Consider the following 20,450-nt stretch of genomic DNA (forward strand, 5'->3'; position numbering starts at 1 on the left):
TCACTGACAGCTGCCTTTTCTGTGCCCTTATGCAGTGCCTTTGGCCTCTCCTCCTCTTGTGCACTCAGGAGATTGGGGTTTAGAGGGCAGCTCCACCTGGCAGTGTCACCTGCCCTCTTCTAGTGCAGCACCTCAGTGACTGTCTACCTTCCCAGGTATTGAGTCACTGGTCTAATTCTCTCCCCCTCAATCTGGTGAATCTGTACATGATGGCAGTGAGGTGTCTCCTGCGTTTGTCAGTTGAGTGGTGCTGCAGGCTGAGAGCAGGGGAGGTGAGCATTGCCACCGCCTGCACTCAGAGCTTTCATCCCAGCTGACCACCCTTAGGCATGCAGCTGCATGATTAGCAGTTGCTGATCAACTCCTATTTTTAAAGGTTAAAGAAGAATGGTAAAGAGGAAAAAAATGGTGCACTGCTTTAATGGTAAGTGATTTCCTGTGTATTTAGAATAAGGACTTCTTCATCTATGCTGCCAAACAAGTAGAGTTAAATTGGTGAGATGTTATGTGATGTGCTGTCATTTAGTGAAGCGTATGGCTGTTATGTAAAGGTTTTAATGACTTCATCTGTCTGCTTAGGAACACCACGCGTCTGGCAAAATTTTGAGAAGGCTCAAGGCGTTAAAGAAAGCTCATCTAAATAAAGGAGGGTTAACGTGACATTGCAGTTACTTAATCCTGTATTGTCCTGCCATGTGACTGCAGGGATACTGAGGCGCAGCATTTCTTTTGCTTGGTGCACAGACTACGCTTTTCCTGTCATCTTCCAGAATCAGTTGCTTTGTTAAACCTGCCATGGGAAGGAAACAGAAGGGCATCAAACTTTTTACAGCAAGACTTCAAGACACAGTGACATTTCCAAGGCACAGTGACAAGCTCACAGGCTGAAGAATGAATCAAAGGCAAACCCTACATTCAGCTCTTGGACTGGTACCAGAATCAAGGAGAACTACACTCTTAAGGTCAGCTATTCAAAATGAACTGGAAGCATCTGGATTTATTCAGAGTAGTTAATCAGCTATTTGTTTGACCTTTATCTATCAAGTTAGTTTTCAAAGCAGCAAGTTAAAGCCTGAAAATTTGTGTCAAATATTTTGCATGTGTCAAATGTACTGCATAGACAGTGAGCAACTTGCCGCTTTCTTGCACAAAGTTTACAGTTTTAATTGCAAAGCCTCTTTTACCTTGTAGATGAAGATCCTGACATACTAAATCAGTTAGTGAGAGATGGACATAAAGAGCTTCCAGTTTTATCTCTGATTTTGAACAGAACTGCAATATGTAGATATGCTAGATTTGTTTTTGAAGTAATTTCCAAACTAATCCTTGGACTTTCAGTAAGCTGCTTTTTTGGCGAAGTTTGTCACAGTGTCCATTACGTGCAGGGTTGCATATTCATACAGAATTATTTCATTTAAACTCCTTATCAGGACATCTTCTTAAATGGGGAAGTGATTACCCTATAGACTATGACAACAGGATATGTAAATGGAGGAAGTCTTGGAAAACACTGCTATTCCAGGTGGCATCACAAGGACAGTGAAGACGATGGGCACCCAGAGTGGTATGGAGGAGATGAAGAAGGCAGGCAGCACAGGCTGACCCCATTTGAGAAACTAATGCAGGATATGTCCCAGAATGAAAAAGTGGTGAAAGAATTAACCTTGGGAAAGAGAATTGGCTTCTATCGAGTCAGAGGAGAAATAGGAAGTGGTAATTTCTCGCAAGTGAAGCTTGGAATTCATTCCCTAACCAAAGGTAGGCACCACTGTGCAGGTCACCTGCATGCTGAGCACCCTAGTTCTGCATGTATAGAAATGGATCTCTTTGGGAAGAAAGATGCTGTCTGAACCTTAAATACACATATAGTTTTTATGTGTCTCTGTTGTTGTTGTTGAGTGAATCTGTAAGGCAGAGTCACAGATATGTGCTTAGGTTTGAATTATGCTTTAAAGAAATCAGAAACTTTGTCTCTGGATAGTAGCTGTTACAAGAAAAATTCATCTCTCCACTTCATGGAGTTAACACATCTCATCCCATGGCTCAAACACCCCACACTTTGAAGCATGGTGTTGTGCCTCCCCTCCTCTGGCTTGTCCTGCCCATCTGCCCTCTTCCCGGTCCCAGCTCGTGGGCTGCAGGGCCACAGGTGCTAAAGCCCCAGGGCAGTGTGCCTAGGCATACTCCTGCCCACAGCCAGAGTTAGCAAGGCTTCCGTTGTTCCATCGCAAATTTTACTAGTATGAATGAAGCTTTTATTTGGTGATAGTAATTTTGGTAAGAAATTTTATGCCTACTTTACTGACTCATTTGCAGGTGGTTCATTACTGTAAAAATCTGGGAAAGGGCTACCGGTGTGGGCTGAGCAGGTGCAGGGAGACGAGCTCTGGTACAGCCAAACCAGAATTGAATTGTCAATTCTTGAATTGTGAATTATTTTTCCTTTTTTATGTACAGAAAAGCACCCTATATGCTGCTTCTAGGAAGAACTAGGAGGGCTAGGTAACTGCAGCAAACACTTCAGTTATAGGTATAAGATCTTATCTTCCCCTGGCCTGTTTCTTCTTCTGCCTCTGACTGTCTGACAGTAATAGAAACTGTACTTGTTTTCCCTTCAGGATGACTAGTTTCCCGCACATCTTTGTACACTGCTATCTTCTGCGTTCTTTCCTTATAGTCTTTCCTTTCCAATTTGATTGACTCTCCTTCCCTCCGTCATCATAAAGGTGAGAGAATGAGATACACCCCAAAGCCTTCATGCTGTATTATCTGTTGTTATTTTCCCTGGCCACCTTTTTCAGCCCAGGCTGCAGAGGTGTGAAAGCTCACATTTACCCCTTGTATAAAGCAGTTGTTGCCCTGGGAATCAAAGTGGGGAACTGATAGCATTTTTTTTTTTCCTAGATTTAAGCCTGCCTGTGCCTAAGAGTTACTTTAACTGGGTGTGGATTTTTTGGTTTTGCTTGTTTGGGAAAACAAACAAACTGTTCGACTTGGGCCACAGCAAGTTATTTCCTCTTCTGTGATTTTTTTTTCTTCCAGAGAAAACTGTCTTGTTCTTACCATTGGAGGAAATGCTGCTCCTGTACTGGGAACAGGAGGAATGATAATGAAAGGAAGTTAAAATTTGATCTGAATGAACCTTTTACCTTTTGAAATTACTTAGGAGATAGGCTGCTTTAGCATTTGAATAGAACTGATTGATTGAAAATTTTTTAACTTTTGTTGAATACAGGAAACCTGGACAAAGTAAATAAAAGCACACACCCCCCTTCTTCTTCCTTGAAAATATTCTTTTTCACCAGAAATCTCATAAATTATTTTTCTTTGATTTGTTAGTAGCATTTTTGCATAAAATGTTCACTGGGCAAGGAATTCATTTCTCCATGCTAAGTTTGCAACTGTCATGAGGAAGGAGGGATGAAGGCTAAACATCTTCTGGCTCATCTTTGCCTGTGAGCTTTTCCATCCTCATAAAATACAATATGTGGATAGGAGAATAGGAACATGCACATGTGTGCGCACATGTGCATACATGCATGCATACACACACACCACCACCACCACCAGCCACAGTGAGGATTCTGTTTTTCTCAGTAGATGCACATTGTTGTATTGATAATGGAGCGATGTTCCTGCACAGCACTAATGAGTACAAGTTTTTTTGTATGATTATATACATACAAAGGCTTCATTATTAATGCTGTTTGGGTCCCTGTGGTACGGAGAGGTGTATGTGTCGGGGCGCTATTTAGCTCTTCAGTTATTGTCATAGTGTTAAGTTCTAAGTACGGTCTTTCTCCTTACATGTCACCCTGTACTAAAAAAAGAAACAATTTTGTTCTTTACCAAGATGAGCTTTTATAACAATTACATGTGTGTGCTATTCTGCAGCCCTTGTGATCTGTCGCAGCAGGACATGTGCAAAACGTTTTCTAGAGTAAGAGAGGAAAGAACTGCAGGATCATACTGGATGAAGAACCTTGTTTCTCCCACAAGGCCTGTCTTGGTTGTTTAGAGGATGCAGGAAAATCTGTGGTGCGATCATGTGTATTGGGTTATTCAGGAGCATTGACCACTTTATTAACCTGAATTTTGGCAGAGATCTTCTCCAGAGACCTGCAGAGTTGCTTGCTAAGGACTGTTAGGTTCTGTGTAGCCTTTATTGTACCTACCTTCCAAGTGTGAGAGCACAGCTGAATATATGCAATTAAGAGCATCCAAACTTTACAGCTAGTGAAAAGCCAGTCTAATGTGAAATATCAATTGAAAGGCAGGAACATCCACATGTCTAGTTTGCTTTGTTTTTAAGCAGTTTTAACTTCGTTCTGTTTGTACTTTATTTCTTTTTGCCATCATATAGCATACACCACTTCTTCCTGAAATTATTTCTCAACCTTTCCCTAACTTCTCTTATTAAGATTTCAGCTAGGTCTTTTCAAACCTCAGCATACACTGCATGTGGTCAATCCAAATCTCTTGCTACTCAGTTTTAGTATTTTGGTAAATAAGCTGCCTACCAAAAATGCCCTTCTGTTCCACACTGCTGCCATGCAGGGGTAATACAGGATATGTAAACCAAGCATTTTTTAGAAGCAGAGGGAACAAGTTTAAAAGGGAAAAGGAGAGTGTCAGGGGTTTTTTTACAATTTAGGTGGGCTGGTTTTCTTTGCAGATCATGCATATGCAGCTGCAATAATGTAGATTTAAAGACGATCGATCCTGATTTATGGTGGTGTGTGAACAGGATCAGGCCCTTCAGTTCTAAACCTCTCCCCCCATCCCTGTTTCCTTTTAAAACTTTGCAGGAAAACTGACCAGGAGAAATAGTAAATTGAGCCAAATTCCTCCCAATTCACCATGCCACCATCAGCACCACCCAGGCGTAGGTACTCGCTTTCCTAAGGGGCTCGCTAGAAAGCATGGTCAGAGAGAAACAGCGTGGGGAAGACTGCCCTATACTCAGCACAGGCTCCTTCTGAAAATAGGCACATCAAGGGACTATTCAGCACCTTTCACAAGAATCACATTTGCTTGGAATATCTGCTGGACTTTAGTAGGGATCAATTTATGCATGTGTATTACTAAGTAAGGTAGATATACCAAACATGGAGTTTTCTTGATCTGTACAGATATATGCATGTGTATCCTTAACACTTCCTTTAGGTATGCTGAAATACTAAACTTGAGTTAAATAACTTTACAATATTAAGTAAAAATATTTTTAATGCTTTTATACCAGTACACATGTACAAATGTAATAGCCTTCTCACTCCTCTCTTAAAGCAACACGTAAACAATACTGACTTTTTTTTTCTTACTTACTCCCATGTACTAGAAACCAAGGTGAAGTTTTTTTCTGAAAGATTCTATAAAAGTGATTAATCATTAAGAAAACTGTGAATGTTTGACTATGATATTCTTGGGAAAAAAACTTCTTCCCAGGAATAAACACTTATTTTTATTGCCATGATCCAGTTTAATTTTGCTGTCCTGACAAGCCACTGTAAACCTATCTTAACGAGACTAATCCTTCAAATACCAGCTGTATTCAACAGAGTGAAGACAAAAGCCACAATCTACAAATTAATACAGAAACATAAGGGCAATTGTGGTTCACCTATTCATACTGTTCTGAGCTGGCCTGGTGATGTGGTGCAGCTGCAAATGCATATCTGTGTTTTGTGGTCCTTGGCTTCACTGTAGATATGCTACAGAAACATGTAGAACTTACCCTGTCCTAGTAATGCAAGGCTGCTGTTAAGACAGCTAGACTTGCTGTCTTACAAGATCCCTGCAACTTATTCTACTTTACTGTTTTTCTTCCCTTCCTCAGAATAAAATCTGTGTGTGATGTGGATTCATTGCCCACTGTGGCATACAGACATAAAAATATACTTTTCCTGTATTCTGTATAGTACCAAGAACTACTCACACATGAACACGTTGGAAAAACTGGCACAGCTATCCTGAGAAAGACAAAGCTCTACAACACTGATTTTGGTAACTGAGAATTTGTGGGGGTATGGGATAAGAAGTTAGGGAAGAGTTCTGTACGTCGCACCAACTTAAAAACACCCATCCATTATAAACTTGCAGGGTTATAGCCAGAGTCCCTAAATTACCCCCAAGTTTGTCTGTCTGCTCTGAAACAAAGCACCTAAAATTGACACCTCTGTTTGTTAGTCTGCGAGTACCAGGCTGAGGCCTAGGGCACCGGAAGAGCACTGCGCTAACAATGAAAGAGAAAGCGCAGATTTTCTTCACCAGCTTTAGACACCGAAACCAGATGCTGTAACTGTGGCCGTCAGACACGTATTAGCCTGGCAGCAGTGGAGCTTACAAGATTAAGACAGCAGATTATTTGATCAGTGCTTGCAATACCATACCAGCCCTTAGCTACCCCAGCAGTGAGTAGGATGCCATAGACAGAAAGGGGCAGGGGCGTGTGTGAAAGACTGCAGGGCTTAGCAAGCCTCTGTAACTTCGTTCGTACTGATCAGAGGTGAAATTTTATTGCACTTCTATAACCAGGCAGTGTTGTAAGTAAATAGTATTACCATTTGTACCTATTGCATTAACAACATGGAAAAGCATTTGTCTTTCCAGAGAAAGTTGCAATTAAGATTTTGGACAAGACAAAGCTAGACCGGAAGACTCAACGTTTGCTATCTCGTGAGATATCCAGCATGGAAAAACTGCACCACCCAAATATCATCAGACTATATGAAGTGGTGGAGACACTCTCCAAACTCCACCTGGTGATGGAGTATGCAGAAGGTGGGGAGCTCTTCACTAAAATCAGTACAGAAGGGAAGCTGCTAGAAACAGAGTGTAAAATAATCTTCTCCCAGATTGTGTCTGCTGTGAAGCACATGGTAAGTTGCTCTTCTTCCATAGGCATGTTGCCCTTCACTACTCCAGCAGATTTTGTGGATGTATCTTTTGGTTCCCAACTAGTAGGTTTACTGTGACCAAGATTTCAGGCCCACATTTCTGAAGAGCGAAACAGCTGGAGAAGAATTGTCTTAAAGGTATCCAAGAGAGCTTTCACATCCACCTCAAGTTACTGCCTCTCTGTTGACAGTTTTTGGGAGGAGACTGAACTGGGACCACCTGGTGGTTGGAACCATCCCTTTAGCAACAATGTTTTTCTGTCTGCTTTAAGTTGCTGTAGGTACCAGCTAATAAAGCTCCCTTTCTTCCCTCCACCAATTTCAAAACAGAAGATCAGTCACTCTTCTGCTAGAATAAAGTGTTATAGAGAAGAGGCTTGCTTATTAGTGAATGTGGGAGACTGGCACTTAGGACGGGTAATTCCTGGTCCTCACTTTGGTGCAGACCTGTGCAGTTAACACTCAGCAAGTCACTTCCCCCTACCTAGTCTTCAGTATCTGGATGTAGGATGATGGTATTTGTGCAGAGCTCAAAGCATCCTGTAAAGGCAGAAAAGGAGCAATTAACTACATCAGTACCATCTCCTCTGCACCTTGCATAGTAACTACAGTTGCTTAAAATAACAGCATAAAAATACAGGAAGACTGTTCTGCAAGTTTGAGTTTATTAAAGTTGGCTCAGGGTGCCCTCCGGTGGCTTATAGTCTCCTGCCATGTAATAGCCTCAGGCAAAGTCAAAAGCAAGGGTGTTCCCAGTTCAGACATCTAGAAACTGCATTAGAAACTGCTCGTGGCATATATAAACAGTATGCATTTTTATACGTATTTTACCAAAATGATCATTATGTCCTGGCTTCAGCACCTTTTTCATAAGACAGGTAATCTGCAGCTACTGGAACTTACTTTACCTTTCAAGATAGAATCTATTTCTTAGCGTTAAACCCAGACTACCAAGCTAGCCAATTTCTTCACTTGTACATACAGACTTCTGCAAAACATTTTACTTTTGCTAAGCCATCAAATCCAGGCTACCTAAATTGCATCTCTCCACTGCCAGTACACACGAGGACAGACGATCCCTGCTGGTTACTGATGACACTTTAAAAATCTTAGGATGCCGAAAGGTTTCCTTATTGCCTGCAGGTATTGCACCTTGTTCCTTCAAAGGGTAGGGCAGGGAGTGCACAAACACAGACATTCCTCCTAGTTATTTCAAAGATGAAGCTAAACTCTTGCCTAATCAAGACAGGTGTATCACCACTAAGCAGAGCAAATTAATTTTGCATCCTTGGCTGCTCCAGCCATGTCCAAGGGAAAAAACTACAAGTTACAGCATATGTACTTATTTTAGATTTCTTAAATGAGAGGACACTACTGAACTTGGTGTCCTGCAACTATATGAAATAACACAAGGAACAAGCCTGTGGTCCTTTTCTCCTGCCACCACCAGTTCCTCATAGGACATTAGATCATACAGAAGAATTGTAGCAACCTGCTTTCTTTATCTGTGATTGCATTCACTTGATGAACTAAATGAACTTGATGAACTAAATGCTTTCACCTCTTAAGTCCACAAGCTTACAATATATAAAAAATTGAATTAGTTAAGAAGCAATTACTTTTGTTACATAATTACAGAAATGTAGTAACTGCAAAAGCTTTCAGGTGTTCTGAACCCTGAAAAAATACAGATTTTGCACATGAAGATATCTAGTCTTGTAGGATTAGCCATGATGCCATCACAAATCTGCTTCATGAAAATAGTTGATATTAGTTAACAAGTTGAGGCTGTTATTCTTAAAAATGAACCCAGCATCATTCTTCCCATCTTCTCCACCTACTCTATTGCTTTTGTATCAGTAGAGAATTAGGTTAAATTTTAACTTTTCACTTTCATTGTAATACTTATTTCTGCTTTTGTCCAAGGTAACTCTCTTTCTCTTGTGTGGTAATTAGTCGATGGTAAGAGCTCATCAGCAGAGAACTTTCCTGTGAACAAGCTAATACCAAATTTTTCTCTTATTGTACAGCATGAGAATAATATCATTCACCGGGACTTGAAAGCAGAAAATGTCTTCTACACTAGTAACACCTGTGTTAAGGTGGGAGACTTTGGATTCAGCACAGTAAGTAAAAGAGATGAAACTTTAAATACTTTCTGTGGCTCTCCTCCTTATGCTGCCCCTGAACTCTTCCGAGATGAAAACTATGTTGGCATTTATGTAGACATTTGGGCACTGGGAATCCTGTTATACTTCATGACAACGGGTATCATGCCGTTCCAGGCAGATACAGTGGCCAAACTGAAAAAGAGCATTCTTGAAGGGACATACAGTTTGCCTCCCTGCCTCTCAGAAACTTGCCAGAAACTGATAAGAGGAGTCCTTCAGCCAGTACCAACCGAACGATACTCTGTCAATCTTATTATGAACAGTGAATGGATGCAGGGAATACAGTACCCCAAACCTTTACAGCCGTTTAAACTGGATCCGAAGTACTTATCAGACATCAGTACACTCAAAGAGGAAGAAATAGAAGTGAAAAATATTCTGGAAAATCTGGGAATCACAGAAGAACACATTCAAAATAACCAGGGAAGAGATGCGCGCAGCTCAGTAACAGGGGTCTACAGAATCGTTTTGCATAAAGTACAGAAGAAAAGGGCACTTGAATGTGTTCCTATCATGTCCGATCCAGACCCTGAAGAGCCAGACTGGAGGAGAGGAACTGGTTCTTACAGCGGGATGAAGCACACATCCAAGCTGTGTTCTATTTTATAAATTGCACTGCAGGCTTTATACTCAGCACATTTAAGAAAGGATTTCACTCACTTTTCACAACTTCTGGTGTGACATCTTTTGTTAATTTTTGAATAAACCAAAAATGCCTGATCTCCTTTGCATTTCTTAAGTCACAGTGAAGCACTCAAATACCAGAGCTCTCATGCCCTTGTTTGTTTCTTGCTAGAGTCATGACATAGCCAGTGCAAGAACCCCAGCAAGCAAAAGAGGTTAGGAAGCACCAGCAGGGGTGATCTTTTAGTAAAGACCAACTAGTATTGCATTTAACGCACTGGGGAGATTCTCAGTACAGGCATGTAAACAGCTAACTTTTCAAAAAGTTTTACCTCAGCTTGTGACAGCTTCACCACTGCACACCAGGACAGTTTTTGCAGAGAACTAAATTTAAGCAGAAACCAGACCATAATCTAAACAACGTCAAATTCTTCTTTAAAACTTCTTCAGCAAATTAAACATTATAAAATGTGTATCAGAACTCTTTCTTTAAATGAATAAATAAACAGCAGTGCTGACCACTGTAGCCAATTTGTCACAATTCAGAAAGTCAAATTAGGATATGCTGCTTTAAGCCTGCACATGTGGTTGCAATTCCTGGTGCATAGCTGGCTGGGCTACCATCTACCAGCCTTCTGACACCTTCCTATGATTCTGACAGTCTAAAACTGCTTGGACTCCATCTGCACTCTCAACAAACAGATTTAAGTGTACTCCAAAACTTGTGTAGTTTTAAATTATTGCTTTACACTGGGTATCAGTAAACTGAATACAACCACTAACAAGATCCATTTATATATTCAGGATTACAGGCTTGTACTAACACCTGCCATACTACTTTGGCAACAAAGGATGGTCCAAAGCTGATTTTGATACTCTTGACCACTGCAAGTTAAAAGTTGGGAAGCCTGACAACTCCAATTGTTCTGAGCATCTCCAAGATGTAAATACTCTGTTCTTCAGCATTAATTACTTATTTTATACTTTAATCTTCAACACCATCAGCTCAAATCTTAACAGGCACAGCTGACATGCCTCAGCCAAGAGGTAAAGCATGTATGATTTCAGTTAAGAAAAGTAAAGCAATACAAGGTTTAGAGAGGTACAGCTGGTGCTTTCAAACTTAAGGGCAGGATGCTTTATCTATTATGGGGACTAATGAGATGATCAGTTGACTTTAAAAGGAGTAATTAATGTACATGAGCAACAGAATGACTCTGAAAAGCCACCCAGGGGAAACTGGACTCAGGGAGGCTCAGGTAAGTACCAAGCAAGAACCAATTCCCCTTCACAGTTCTTCTGAGGCAGATAACACAATCCCATCTTCCATAAAACAGTAATGAAAATGAAGTGTATTTCATAAGCTGTGAATTAATTCTTCCACTATAAACAGTTTCCATATGAAAGCATTTAAGTTATGTTGAAACACAGCCCTGAAATAACAGTCTCCCACCAGCCTAAGCAACCCTTTCTTTCCCTTTTTCTAATGGAATGATATTAAGAAGAAAGATCTAAAAGGTCAACACAGCTTGTGAACCCACAACTTTGGCTTTTCACAGGGACAGTTTCCTTTTTTTTTTTTTCTTTAACAGGAAAGAAACAAAAAACATGCATCCGGAAAACCCAGCAACTCAGCACTACTCCAACAGGTTTCAAATATCTCAAACTTTATTTTAATAAAGGATCAGCCTCACAGACCATGAGGTCCCTGTGGTTAACTTTGTGCCAGTAGCTCACTTCTTGGCTTGTCCACTGCCAGCAATGGACCTTGTTCCATGGCAACTTGTTTTTCTGGTGGCAGGTTAAGTTTCATGAGGGCAGCCTAAACCAAAATACTTGCAAACACTATCATCATGCATCATTGCTCCATCATTTTCAGCAGAACAAACAGATTAGTATTCATGAATTTATGATAAACAACTATTTTACCAAGGCTTGACTGTACAAATACAGCAAGTTATCAAATCCTAGTCAGTGACAGATAATACAAACACTTCATTACACACAAAAAAACTTGTAATTTAACAGACAAATAATTTTTTGCTACTTTATATTAGATAATGTAGCTTTGTAGAATTAGCAAAGAAATAAATTCAACAAACCTCATTCTGTACATTAGCTCAATTTAAATATACTTTACAAGCTTACAAGGCTCATGTCATAGTTCATTTCCAATCTAGGCTTTAAAAATCTACCAGAATGGTCTCCCCATTAGCATTGTATATCTACCACTTGCAAGAGGCATATAGCTTTTAGCTTGCATGTTGAGGGCAGGAGGGTGGAAGAAATAAAAGACCCCACTCCTACAGTATTACCCGTAGTGAGAAGGACCTCAAAGTACAAAGCCAAATTCAAAGTTAAAAATAGTCTCTCAGACATGTATTACATAAAGAATAGCGAGAGGCCAGAGCTCCAAAGCGATCTTCCTCCCTTCCTTCGTTTCCCAATTAAAACAGCTCCATAATTTCTACAAGTTTTATTTTAAAATTCTGCTGCCTTAGATACTTCTACTAAACAATCCTGAAAGATGCCAAATGAATGAACCCATTTCTTTAGAAGAAAAAAAAAAAAACACTACCTCCCTCCTTTTTCCTCTTTCCTCCCATGCTGCTGTGATTTATAACACTGGTATAAAAAACATAATATGGATGTCAGGAGGAATTATGTACTAACACAGTGGATCACAGCGTTTCTTGGAAGAAAGCCACCTGCCAGTCTAGCCACTCTTGATCCAGTCATTTTGACAGGTGAGACAGATTCTATTCCAGCAATGAGTATTACTTGGTTCTACACTTTTCCCAAAGCAATGGGGTGATGGGAGGCAGACTGGGAGAAGAAAGGGAAGGTGATAAAGGGAAGGAGAAGAAGTGCAGTACTCAGAAGATTGACTGCTTACTGTCAAGGCACTGAGAACCCTAACATTAAAAGCTTGGACTATTTTGCCACACACTTGAGTACAAGTAGAAGTTAACAGTGTAGGTTTCAAGTCATTTCACATGAGAAGAGCAAGCAGAAGATTTTTTTTTTCCCCTATGTACAAAAACCTTGTTATAGACTACAGCTACTACTCACCAATTTAAAAAATTCAGTCATGTTAAGGAATCCACACAGGCCCTGGCAAGGCCCTCCATCCCCAATATATTCCTGATTTTAGTGTTCTGAAAATACTGTAAATATCAGCACACCATATTATGAGAAATCCTTTCAAGGAGCTTAAACAGGTTTTCTATGCTCCAGTGAATTACTACTGTACACTGAAACTTCAACACTACTGCAATCCTTTTTCTCTCTCTTTCACCCTACCCTCACACCTTGTTTCATTCCCCACCTCACAGAGGTATCTTAATGCTCCCCATTGGAAATGGCAACAGTAACGCCTTCAGATTCTGTTGTTGCAGGGATTCTTGGCACTTTCTTAGCAGGGCTTGGGATGTGCTAAGAAGAAGGAAAAAAAACATTAAATACAGTTTTCTAGTTCATAGACATTCATATTTCATGGCTAATCCAACTCTCAAACAACATTCATGCTACACTGGATGGCTTGGTCTTAAGTCAATCAAATTGGTCATGCTTCATGCAAACAAAGAGCCAGTTCATTCTTGTTTCATTCTTGTTATCATGAAATGGACTTTTTAAAATCCTGTGTTCAATTGTTTGTTCCGGGCTTGTACGTTACGTATGTTAACAAAGTATTTAATATTACTTGTTAAACCATTTCCTCTTTTAACATACATGCATATACTAAGACACATAAACCGCTCCACCATTAATATCAAACTTTAAAAGAGTGTCAAGTGTTCACCTCATGAACAACACCAGGGTGGACAACTTCAACTCCTGCCTCCAAAGGTCCATCACCCATGAGTGGGCGCCGCGCGTAAGTTCTCCTGTGTTTTTCATCCACACGCACAAGGTACCATGTTCCCTCGAAGAGATCTTCTACTGAACACTGTGGAATATAGTTGGCTGTAAAAAAGCCAGTACAGTAACACAGTGTTAGTTGGTTGCTGGCAAGAGTTTTACACAACACAGGCCTTTGCAGTTTGGACGTAGTAAGACAGAAAAAAACCAAGCCTGCATTTTCGTTTCAGCCACATTGGGCCAGTAACACAAGGTATTCAGAAGCAGAAAGGGTTGAACATTTCCTTCATTCTACACCTTAATCATTTAAAGTCAAGTGAATTAAGTGATGAGCATCTTGCTGTAAGACTAGGAATGATTTATACTTAAGAAGTTCTTACCCAAATGATGCGTTTCCTGTCTAATCTTCATGTTTTCAGCAAAGACATCAGGTGCAATACATTTTCTTGAGTCAAGTCTTGCTTTGAGGTCAGAAAGGCTAGCAGTTATTTTGTCCAGTGCAGAACCTACAGCATAAATCCATCACATAAGGTAGCATCAGTGCCGAGAACTGCACACTAGCACGTTAACATTTCAAGCCTGTTCAAAGTATTTTGCATTACAGAAGCTAAGCTTTTAGTCATTTAAAAATATTCCACATGACTCAAAACATTAACAGAGTTTGAAGAATATTATTTATTTGCCCAAGGAGACACTTAAATATTCCCTGGAGCTGGAGCAGTGTAGCATTACTGTCATTAGGCACTACTCTACAGGTTTATTTATGCTGGTGGGTAGTGTAACAAGCAGTTAGAGGTGAGCTGTGCAAGGGAGTTAATTAAAATCTCTTCCTCTCACTCACCAGGAGTGGCATCCTGTGAAACTCTGATGGAATACAGCGTAGCAGCAAAACCAGAGCCATAGGAGAACACACTGATTCTCTGTCCTGCGAGCTGCTCTGGGGAGTACCTGCAAATCAAGAGTTGTGTAAAGTGAGAATTAAGCCAAGGTACCAATTTCAAATAACTAGAAAGTGCAGCTAGCTTAGAACGAGCAGCCAACAAATTATACTGACTACAATACGCAGTTAGCATGCTATGTGCACAAATGATGACTTTCAAAACCACGTTTCAAACTTTGCTGTTGTGATGAGTTCCAAAGCTGCCTAAGCAAGACAGAGCAAAGAAATTCCCAGAATATGATTATGCAGAAGGCAGCCAATTTTCACTCATAAGTGACGAAAGCCTAAAATGAACAACCACATCTTGGAAGGCAAAGTCAGAATAAAGAATCCAAGGGGAATGGTTTGATTTAAACATCACATGATTTTGTAAAAGTCTGTCATTGAAAAAAAAAAAAAATTAAGTACGTACTAATTTAATTTGGCTTTGCTTATTATAGTGAAACAGAGAACGCATTCTCATTCTTTTTTCCAGTGCAGTAGGGGTTTTTTTTGGCAGAGGGGAGCGTGGAAAGGCCCGACCTTACAAATAAGATTCTGCTTGTGAAAGCAGTAAGCAGCTGTTTCAAATTGATTTCTGACACAGGAATTTTGAATCTGCTTGTCATTTGAACTGATTGTGTGTACAGAGTAATTTTTTAACTTTAGTCTTTCTGCTTAAGCTAGTCTAGTAGGAAAAGGTTTGCTTGCTAGACACTTTTACAAAAGGCTTATTGAAACAAAAACATCTTATGACCTTACATATAAAAAGCTATGACTTTTTTATTCCCAATTTTATGCTTACTGGGCTAGAAGAGATGCTAGGCAACCATAGACTGACGGGGTATACATATTTCCATTCTGATTGGACACGAGTAACGAAGCTTTGGTCTTCTGATTGAAGAGCTCTGCACTAGCTTTCATAAAAGCTTTTTCCACATCTCTGTCAAAATATGTATCTTCAAGTTTTACATCCCTATTAAAAAAAAAGAAGTTCAGAAACAGTTACTAAAATAGCAGAAAGTAAAAACAACACACCTTGGATGTGTAGCAAATTAAGATTATGTGAACAAGGAAGACAGCAGCCATTCTCACCTGAAAGCTTCCAAACCACTGAAAACACCGTTTGTTGTTTCTGGGTTCTGATCACTGAGAAAGTCATTCAGCAAGAGTCTAGCCACGGATTTCTGTACCAGTTTGCAGTAGGGAGAATGAAAGATCATGAATCCAAAGTCATTCAAGGTGAAACGTCTGTCTGTCCCCTCTGAAAGTGGCAGAAATGCTGTGTTACAACTTACGTTTAGTACTCACTTCAACTATGAAAATAAAATAGGGGGATGGCAGGATACTAATTGTCATAACATCAGCATACAAGAGACAACCATACGACTAACTATTGCTGTCAAGTTCATTTAAAACACTGCTGCTACATCTATTTAAAAGTTAGTTTCTTACTGAGCTTTTGCACTGTGTTACAATGTTTGCCCTTCTCCCAGAAGAAAAAGCTATAAGCTTAACAGAATCTCTGTATTTCTACTCAGCATTTTGACATTAATAATACTCTACTTTGTTTACCTATCTACTCTTCACACCTATGCTTCTTAATATGAGTGAAGCAATTACGAAACACATGGCATAAAAAAATCAGCATCATCATGTAACATTTAAATATTAACCTCAATGTCTTAAGAGCCAGGGTGGAACAACATACTTTCAAGCAAGCTGTTATACATAACACCAACGAAAGCCTGCAGAGACTACTGCTTTCTGACTACCAGGTACTTAGCCATAGCAGAACAGAAATAAGAGATTCCTCGTGGCAGAGAACAAACATTTAAATTACCCCGAACACACAAACATGAGGAAAAGGGCCCATCCAGTCTTCAGACTGGATGCTAGAACTTGAAAAATACATTGTCTGTGTAGTTACAGATTCCAGCATTTGCGAGATCTTGCAACATCATGTGGGGCTACATACCCTTTTGCCACTGGGCATGGATTTTGTTGCGATAGACAGTATAGCAGCGATCTAATGCACTGAGGTAGCACTGTATAGATAGTTTGCCATCAACTACTGGATATTCAGAGACCATATCTGGTTTATAGAAGTCATACGCATGCTGCATGTGGGTTCCACGCAAGCCTGATGGAGAGAAATTGACAAAAGTTGAAAATTACTTTATTCAGCTGCATTGAGTCAATTTGAATGCATCACAAGACATGTGGGGAAACAAGCAGTATTTGGCCCTGGTCAAGCAGGTTTTCATAGCACTCCAGGACCTTTAAGGTAATGTTTCACACAGTTCTCAATTGTTTTAAGTACAGTACGACTGAGCATGACAAACACAAGTAACAAATTATTTTCATCATTTCACCTCAGAAGCACGGTGCTGTGTTATTCAGTCTAGTCCACTCTACTCAACTTTATTGGAGAATCCCCAAGGAAATAAACAGATAGGAGTATCTCTAACTGTTCCTTGCTGCCTCCTATAAAGGGACTTGGCGAAGTTAGCCCAGAGCAAGAGGAGACAAAAGTACAATCTCTGACATAAGTGGGAGTTAATCCAGCCCTCCAGCAACGCACAAAAAACAGGGGACAGGCTTCTAAGGGACCAGTTATCTGGCTGACGGTATTTGTTTTCTCACAGGACTAACCTCTCTCAAAAATCAACGGAGCATTTGGACCAACGAGCATAGCAACAGCACCAGCTCCACCTGTGGGCCTGGCATTTCCAGTGGCATACACAGCTATGTCTCCAGCAACAACAAGTGCATAGCGTCCTGCGAAAAACACACAGAAATAATGATGAGAAATAGCCAAGAATCTAGCATGTTTTAATATCTATCAGCAGTTTTTAGACTATGTTTATAGAGGAGATGACCCCAAGATTAAGGGGCTCTGCAGTGCTGACTTTTCCCCCACATTTCCATTTCCTGGCAGACACCAAAATTTACAAGACTAGTGATTATTAGCCATGTCATGATTTTTTGCACTGTAATTGAACTAGTGGCAAATGCCCAGAGCATTTAAGAAAAAGACTTCAGAAGAGAAAAATAGTCGAAACTCTAGGTTTTATGTGGTTAAACATGAACACTGTCATTACAAGGCAGACTACTCAAAAACAGAGGATGATGTAACTTTTCAAGAAAATACCCTCAACTTACCATCCCAGGAACTGGACTCAATCCAATTAATAGCATTAAAAAGAGCAGCGGTGCCTCCATAGCATGCATTGGTGGTGTCAATTCCTTCTACATCCGTATTACCGGATTCTTCAAAAAGCTGCATCAGGACAGTCTTTACAGATTTTGATTTATCAATTATCGTCTCTGTTCCAACTTCTAATCTCCCGATACAATCATAGGAAAGGCTGTTCCTCTCCATGAGCTTCTGAACCACAGTCAAACAGAGAGAATTGATATCCTCCCGGTCGGAGCAGAACCCCATCTTTGACTGGCCAAGCCCAATGGTGTATTTGCCAGCATCCACACCATCATACTTCTCCAGCTCTATCTGGTCAACATACTGAGAGGGAAAATATATTTCCAGCGCAACAATTCCCACATCTTTGGGCCAGCAGGATTCAGCATTCACTGGAAGAGACCCAGGCATTGTGGTAGATCTTTAAGAAAAAAAGAAAACCACAGGAACAGCTGATTTATTCACACCCATTTTGGAAGACCTACTTCCATTTTCTGTAGGTTTATTGAAAAAGTTAAATTTCAGGTATTCTACAAGGTCATTTGCAAAAGGCAGGCATTTGCCTCCGGGGAGACTTTAATCTAAGCATACTGTAAATATCATTATAAGTTTTATAGAAATACTTTTTAATTTAAAATGTTATGTGAAAATACAAATTTCAGCCCTGGAGATGAATACATGCCACTGAAGCCCCAATTATTTCACTGGAACAAAACACACACTTAACAAGCGTTAAATGTTTGAGAAATTAAGTCTTAAATTTTCATTATTCTGCTTTTGTTTATTATTCTGCTTTTGCTTATACACAAAGTCTCCATTTTACACAACCAAGCTAGAAACATTCAAAAAATTTTTTTTAAATGTTGCTAGTTGAGAACTTAAATTTAAAATGTATACTTACCAGGAAGTCTCTGGCTTAAAACAGGCCAGGACTTTTCAAAATTGTTTTTATTTTTAAACTAAGTGATCCAACTTGCTCCACTCTGTTTATATTTGCAACAAAGATAGCAGAAATTTTTCTGGTGTGGTGTTTTCTTGGTGTTTTTTGGTTGGGTTTTTTGTTTGTTCATTTTAACCATATTCTTTTGGCATTCCTGAACACTGGAACTCCTAATACCAGGTCTGGAGGAATATTTCACAGGCTGAGGTGAACACACGGTGATTCTCCCCGACAGACCAAGTTCTCTTATTTTAACCCCGTAACTTTGCTGTCACCACACTCAAGGACACACTGCACTCTAACATACGCTACAGGTTGCTACTTTTACCCCTATCCCTATTACTCAGACAGGCACCATCTGCCTGTACCTTTGGTGGTACCTCCTTGCAGAGCACTCGTCCCTTTTGTGCCCAGCTGCAAGCACGGTCACGCTGACCTCACTCAACTTCTGCCATAGAACCACGACGAGCTGTATAACGGAACAAAGCCTGCCGCTGCAGGAATGACAACTTTACGGGATGCATATTAATACACGTGTGAGGAAAACATTAAAAGTGTTTTCTGCTACTAGTGCAGTCTTATGTTAAGACCTAAAGTAAGAGCGCACGGCTCACCATTCATTTTGATTGCTTCTAACGAAGTTTCAACCATACCTATGGCGTACCTAAAATAACCCAGCTGATTTGTAAAGTATTTCTCTTGCAGCCGTTATTCATACCAAAACGTATGAACGGGAGGAAAAGGCTCTTTAAAGCTGTTTACTGAAGCGCTGCCGAGGAGCTGTACAGCACACTGCCACGACTTTCGGCAAAACAACCGATTTCGCATTGTTTTGCGTCACCTGCTGCCACCCCAGCTCACGCTCTCGTGTCCGCTCTCCCACGCCCCGTGGCGGACACCTCTTCTCCCTTAACCCACCCGTGTCACGAAGCCACTCACCTCAAGCACCCGCCGCCCCGGCCTCGTGGAGGGCACTGAGGGCGGCGAGTGTCCCCGTGCCCCCCCCAAAACGCCTCAAGGTTACCCGTGACCCGGCCGAGGAGACGGCCAGGAGCCGCCAGGGTAGCGTGGGAGTGTCACGCCATGTCCCATCCGCAACATGGACTCACCACAGCTCGGAACGTGCCGCCCGCCACCCTCCGCCCTCCCCCCTCCCCACCTCACACGACCGCGGCACCGGCCCTTACACGTTGCGGAATCCCATGGCCAGCTCCCGGCGCGGAGGGCCGCGCATGCGCGCTGCAGTATCCGGCTCGGGCAGGCGAGTAGTGCGCAGGCGCAGGGCGCTCGCCCCGCCCCCCCGGGGTGGGGGCGCTGCCCGTCCCTGCCCACACCCCCGGGACGTCACTTCGAGGCAGTGACAACATTATTGCTTTAAGCACCTTGCAGGACAAAACCCAGCAGCACCACGGAGGCAAAAAATCCCCAACCCAACCAACAATAAAAAAAACTTAAATAAACCCCCCCAGCACCCAAAATTCCCGTTTGGGGGGGGTTTGGTGTTTTGTTTTTTCTTTTAAAACCCCTGGCCCCAGGCTACCCCACCCTGGTGGCACCTCGCTTGTATTGCACTTTTTTTTTTTTTCTGGGCTACGCTACGGTGAGTGGTGCCATCTCTTGCTTTAAACTACCGGGACTGCAAAAAAGTAATGAAAAAAGAGTAATTTCTGCCTCCAGGAAGCTGGTGGGCAGGATTAAGGATTTGTCATGCCACAGCAGCAGCTTTATGCTGTTAGAAATGGGGTGGCCATCACTGCTTTCCTAAAGCCACAACCTGGGAAGGGAGCGTGGTGGTCCAGAAAGTCCCCAGGAGCTGTGGGGCAAGCTCACATCCCCT

General features: G+C 41.1%; 2 protein-coding genes across 2 annotated transcripts; one reads left to right on the forward strand and one right to left on the reverse strand.

The window, feature by feature from the left end:
- Positions 1-891: 891 nt before the first annotated feature.
- NIM1K (NIM1 serine/threonine protein kinase) lies at positions 892-9,676 on the forward strand (the record flags this gene model as incomplete). Its single annotated transcript, XM_082013038.1, has 4 exons — positions 892-962; positions 1,523-1,758; positions 6,610-6,878; positions 8,927-9,676. The coding sequence occupies 4 exons, from the start codon at positions 892-894 to the stop codon at positions 9,674-9,676; spliced, it is 1,326 nt and encodes a 441-aa protein (XP_081869164.1).
- A 3,357-nt stretch (positions 9,677-13,033) lies between these two features.
- On the reverse strand, positions 13,034-19,817 carry HMGCS1 (3-hydroxy-3-methylglutaryl-CoA synthase 1; the record flags this gene model as incomplete). The annotated part of the gene is made up of 10 exons (XM_082013458.1): positions 13,034-13,126; positions 13,494-13,657; positions 13,933-14,058; positions 14,394-14,500; positions 15,277-15,447; positions 15,567-15,735; positions 16,450-16,614; positions 17,127-17,252; positions 17,637-18,094; positions 19,801-19,817. 10 exons carry the CDS (start codon positions 19,815-19,817, stop codon positions 13,034-13,036), a joined length of 1,596 nt encoding a protein of 531 aa, XP_081869584.1.
- Positions 19,818-20,450: the final 633 nt, after the last annotated feature.

The sequence above is a fragment of the Phaethon aethereus genome (genome assembly GCF_964289735.1).
Source record: "Phaethon aethereus genome assembly, chromosome: Z".
NCBI classification, from domain to species: Eukaryota; Metazoa; Chordata; class Aves; order Phaethontiformes; family Phaethontidae; genus Phaethon; species Phaethon aethereus.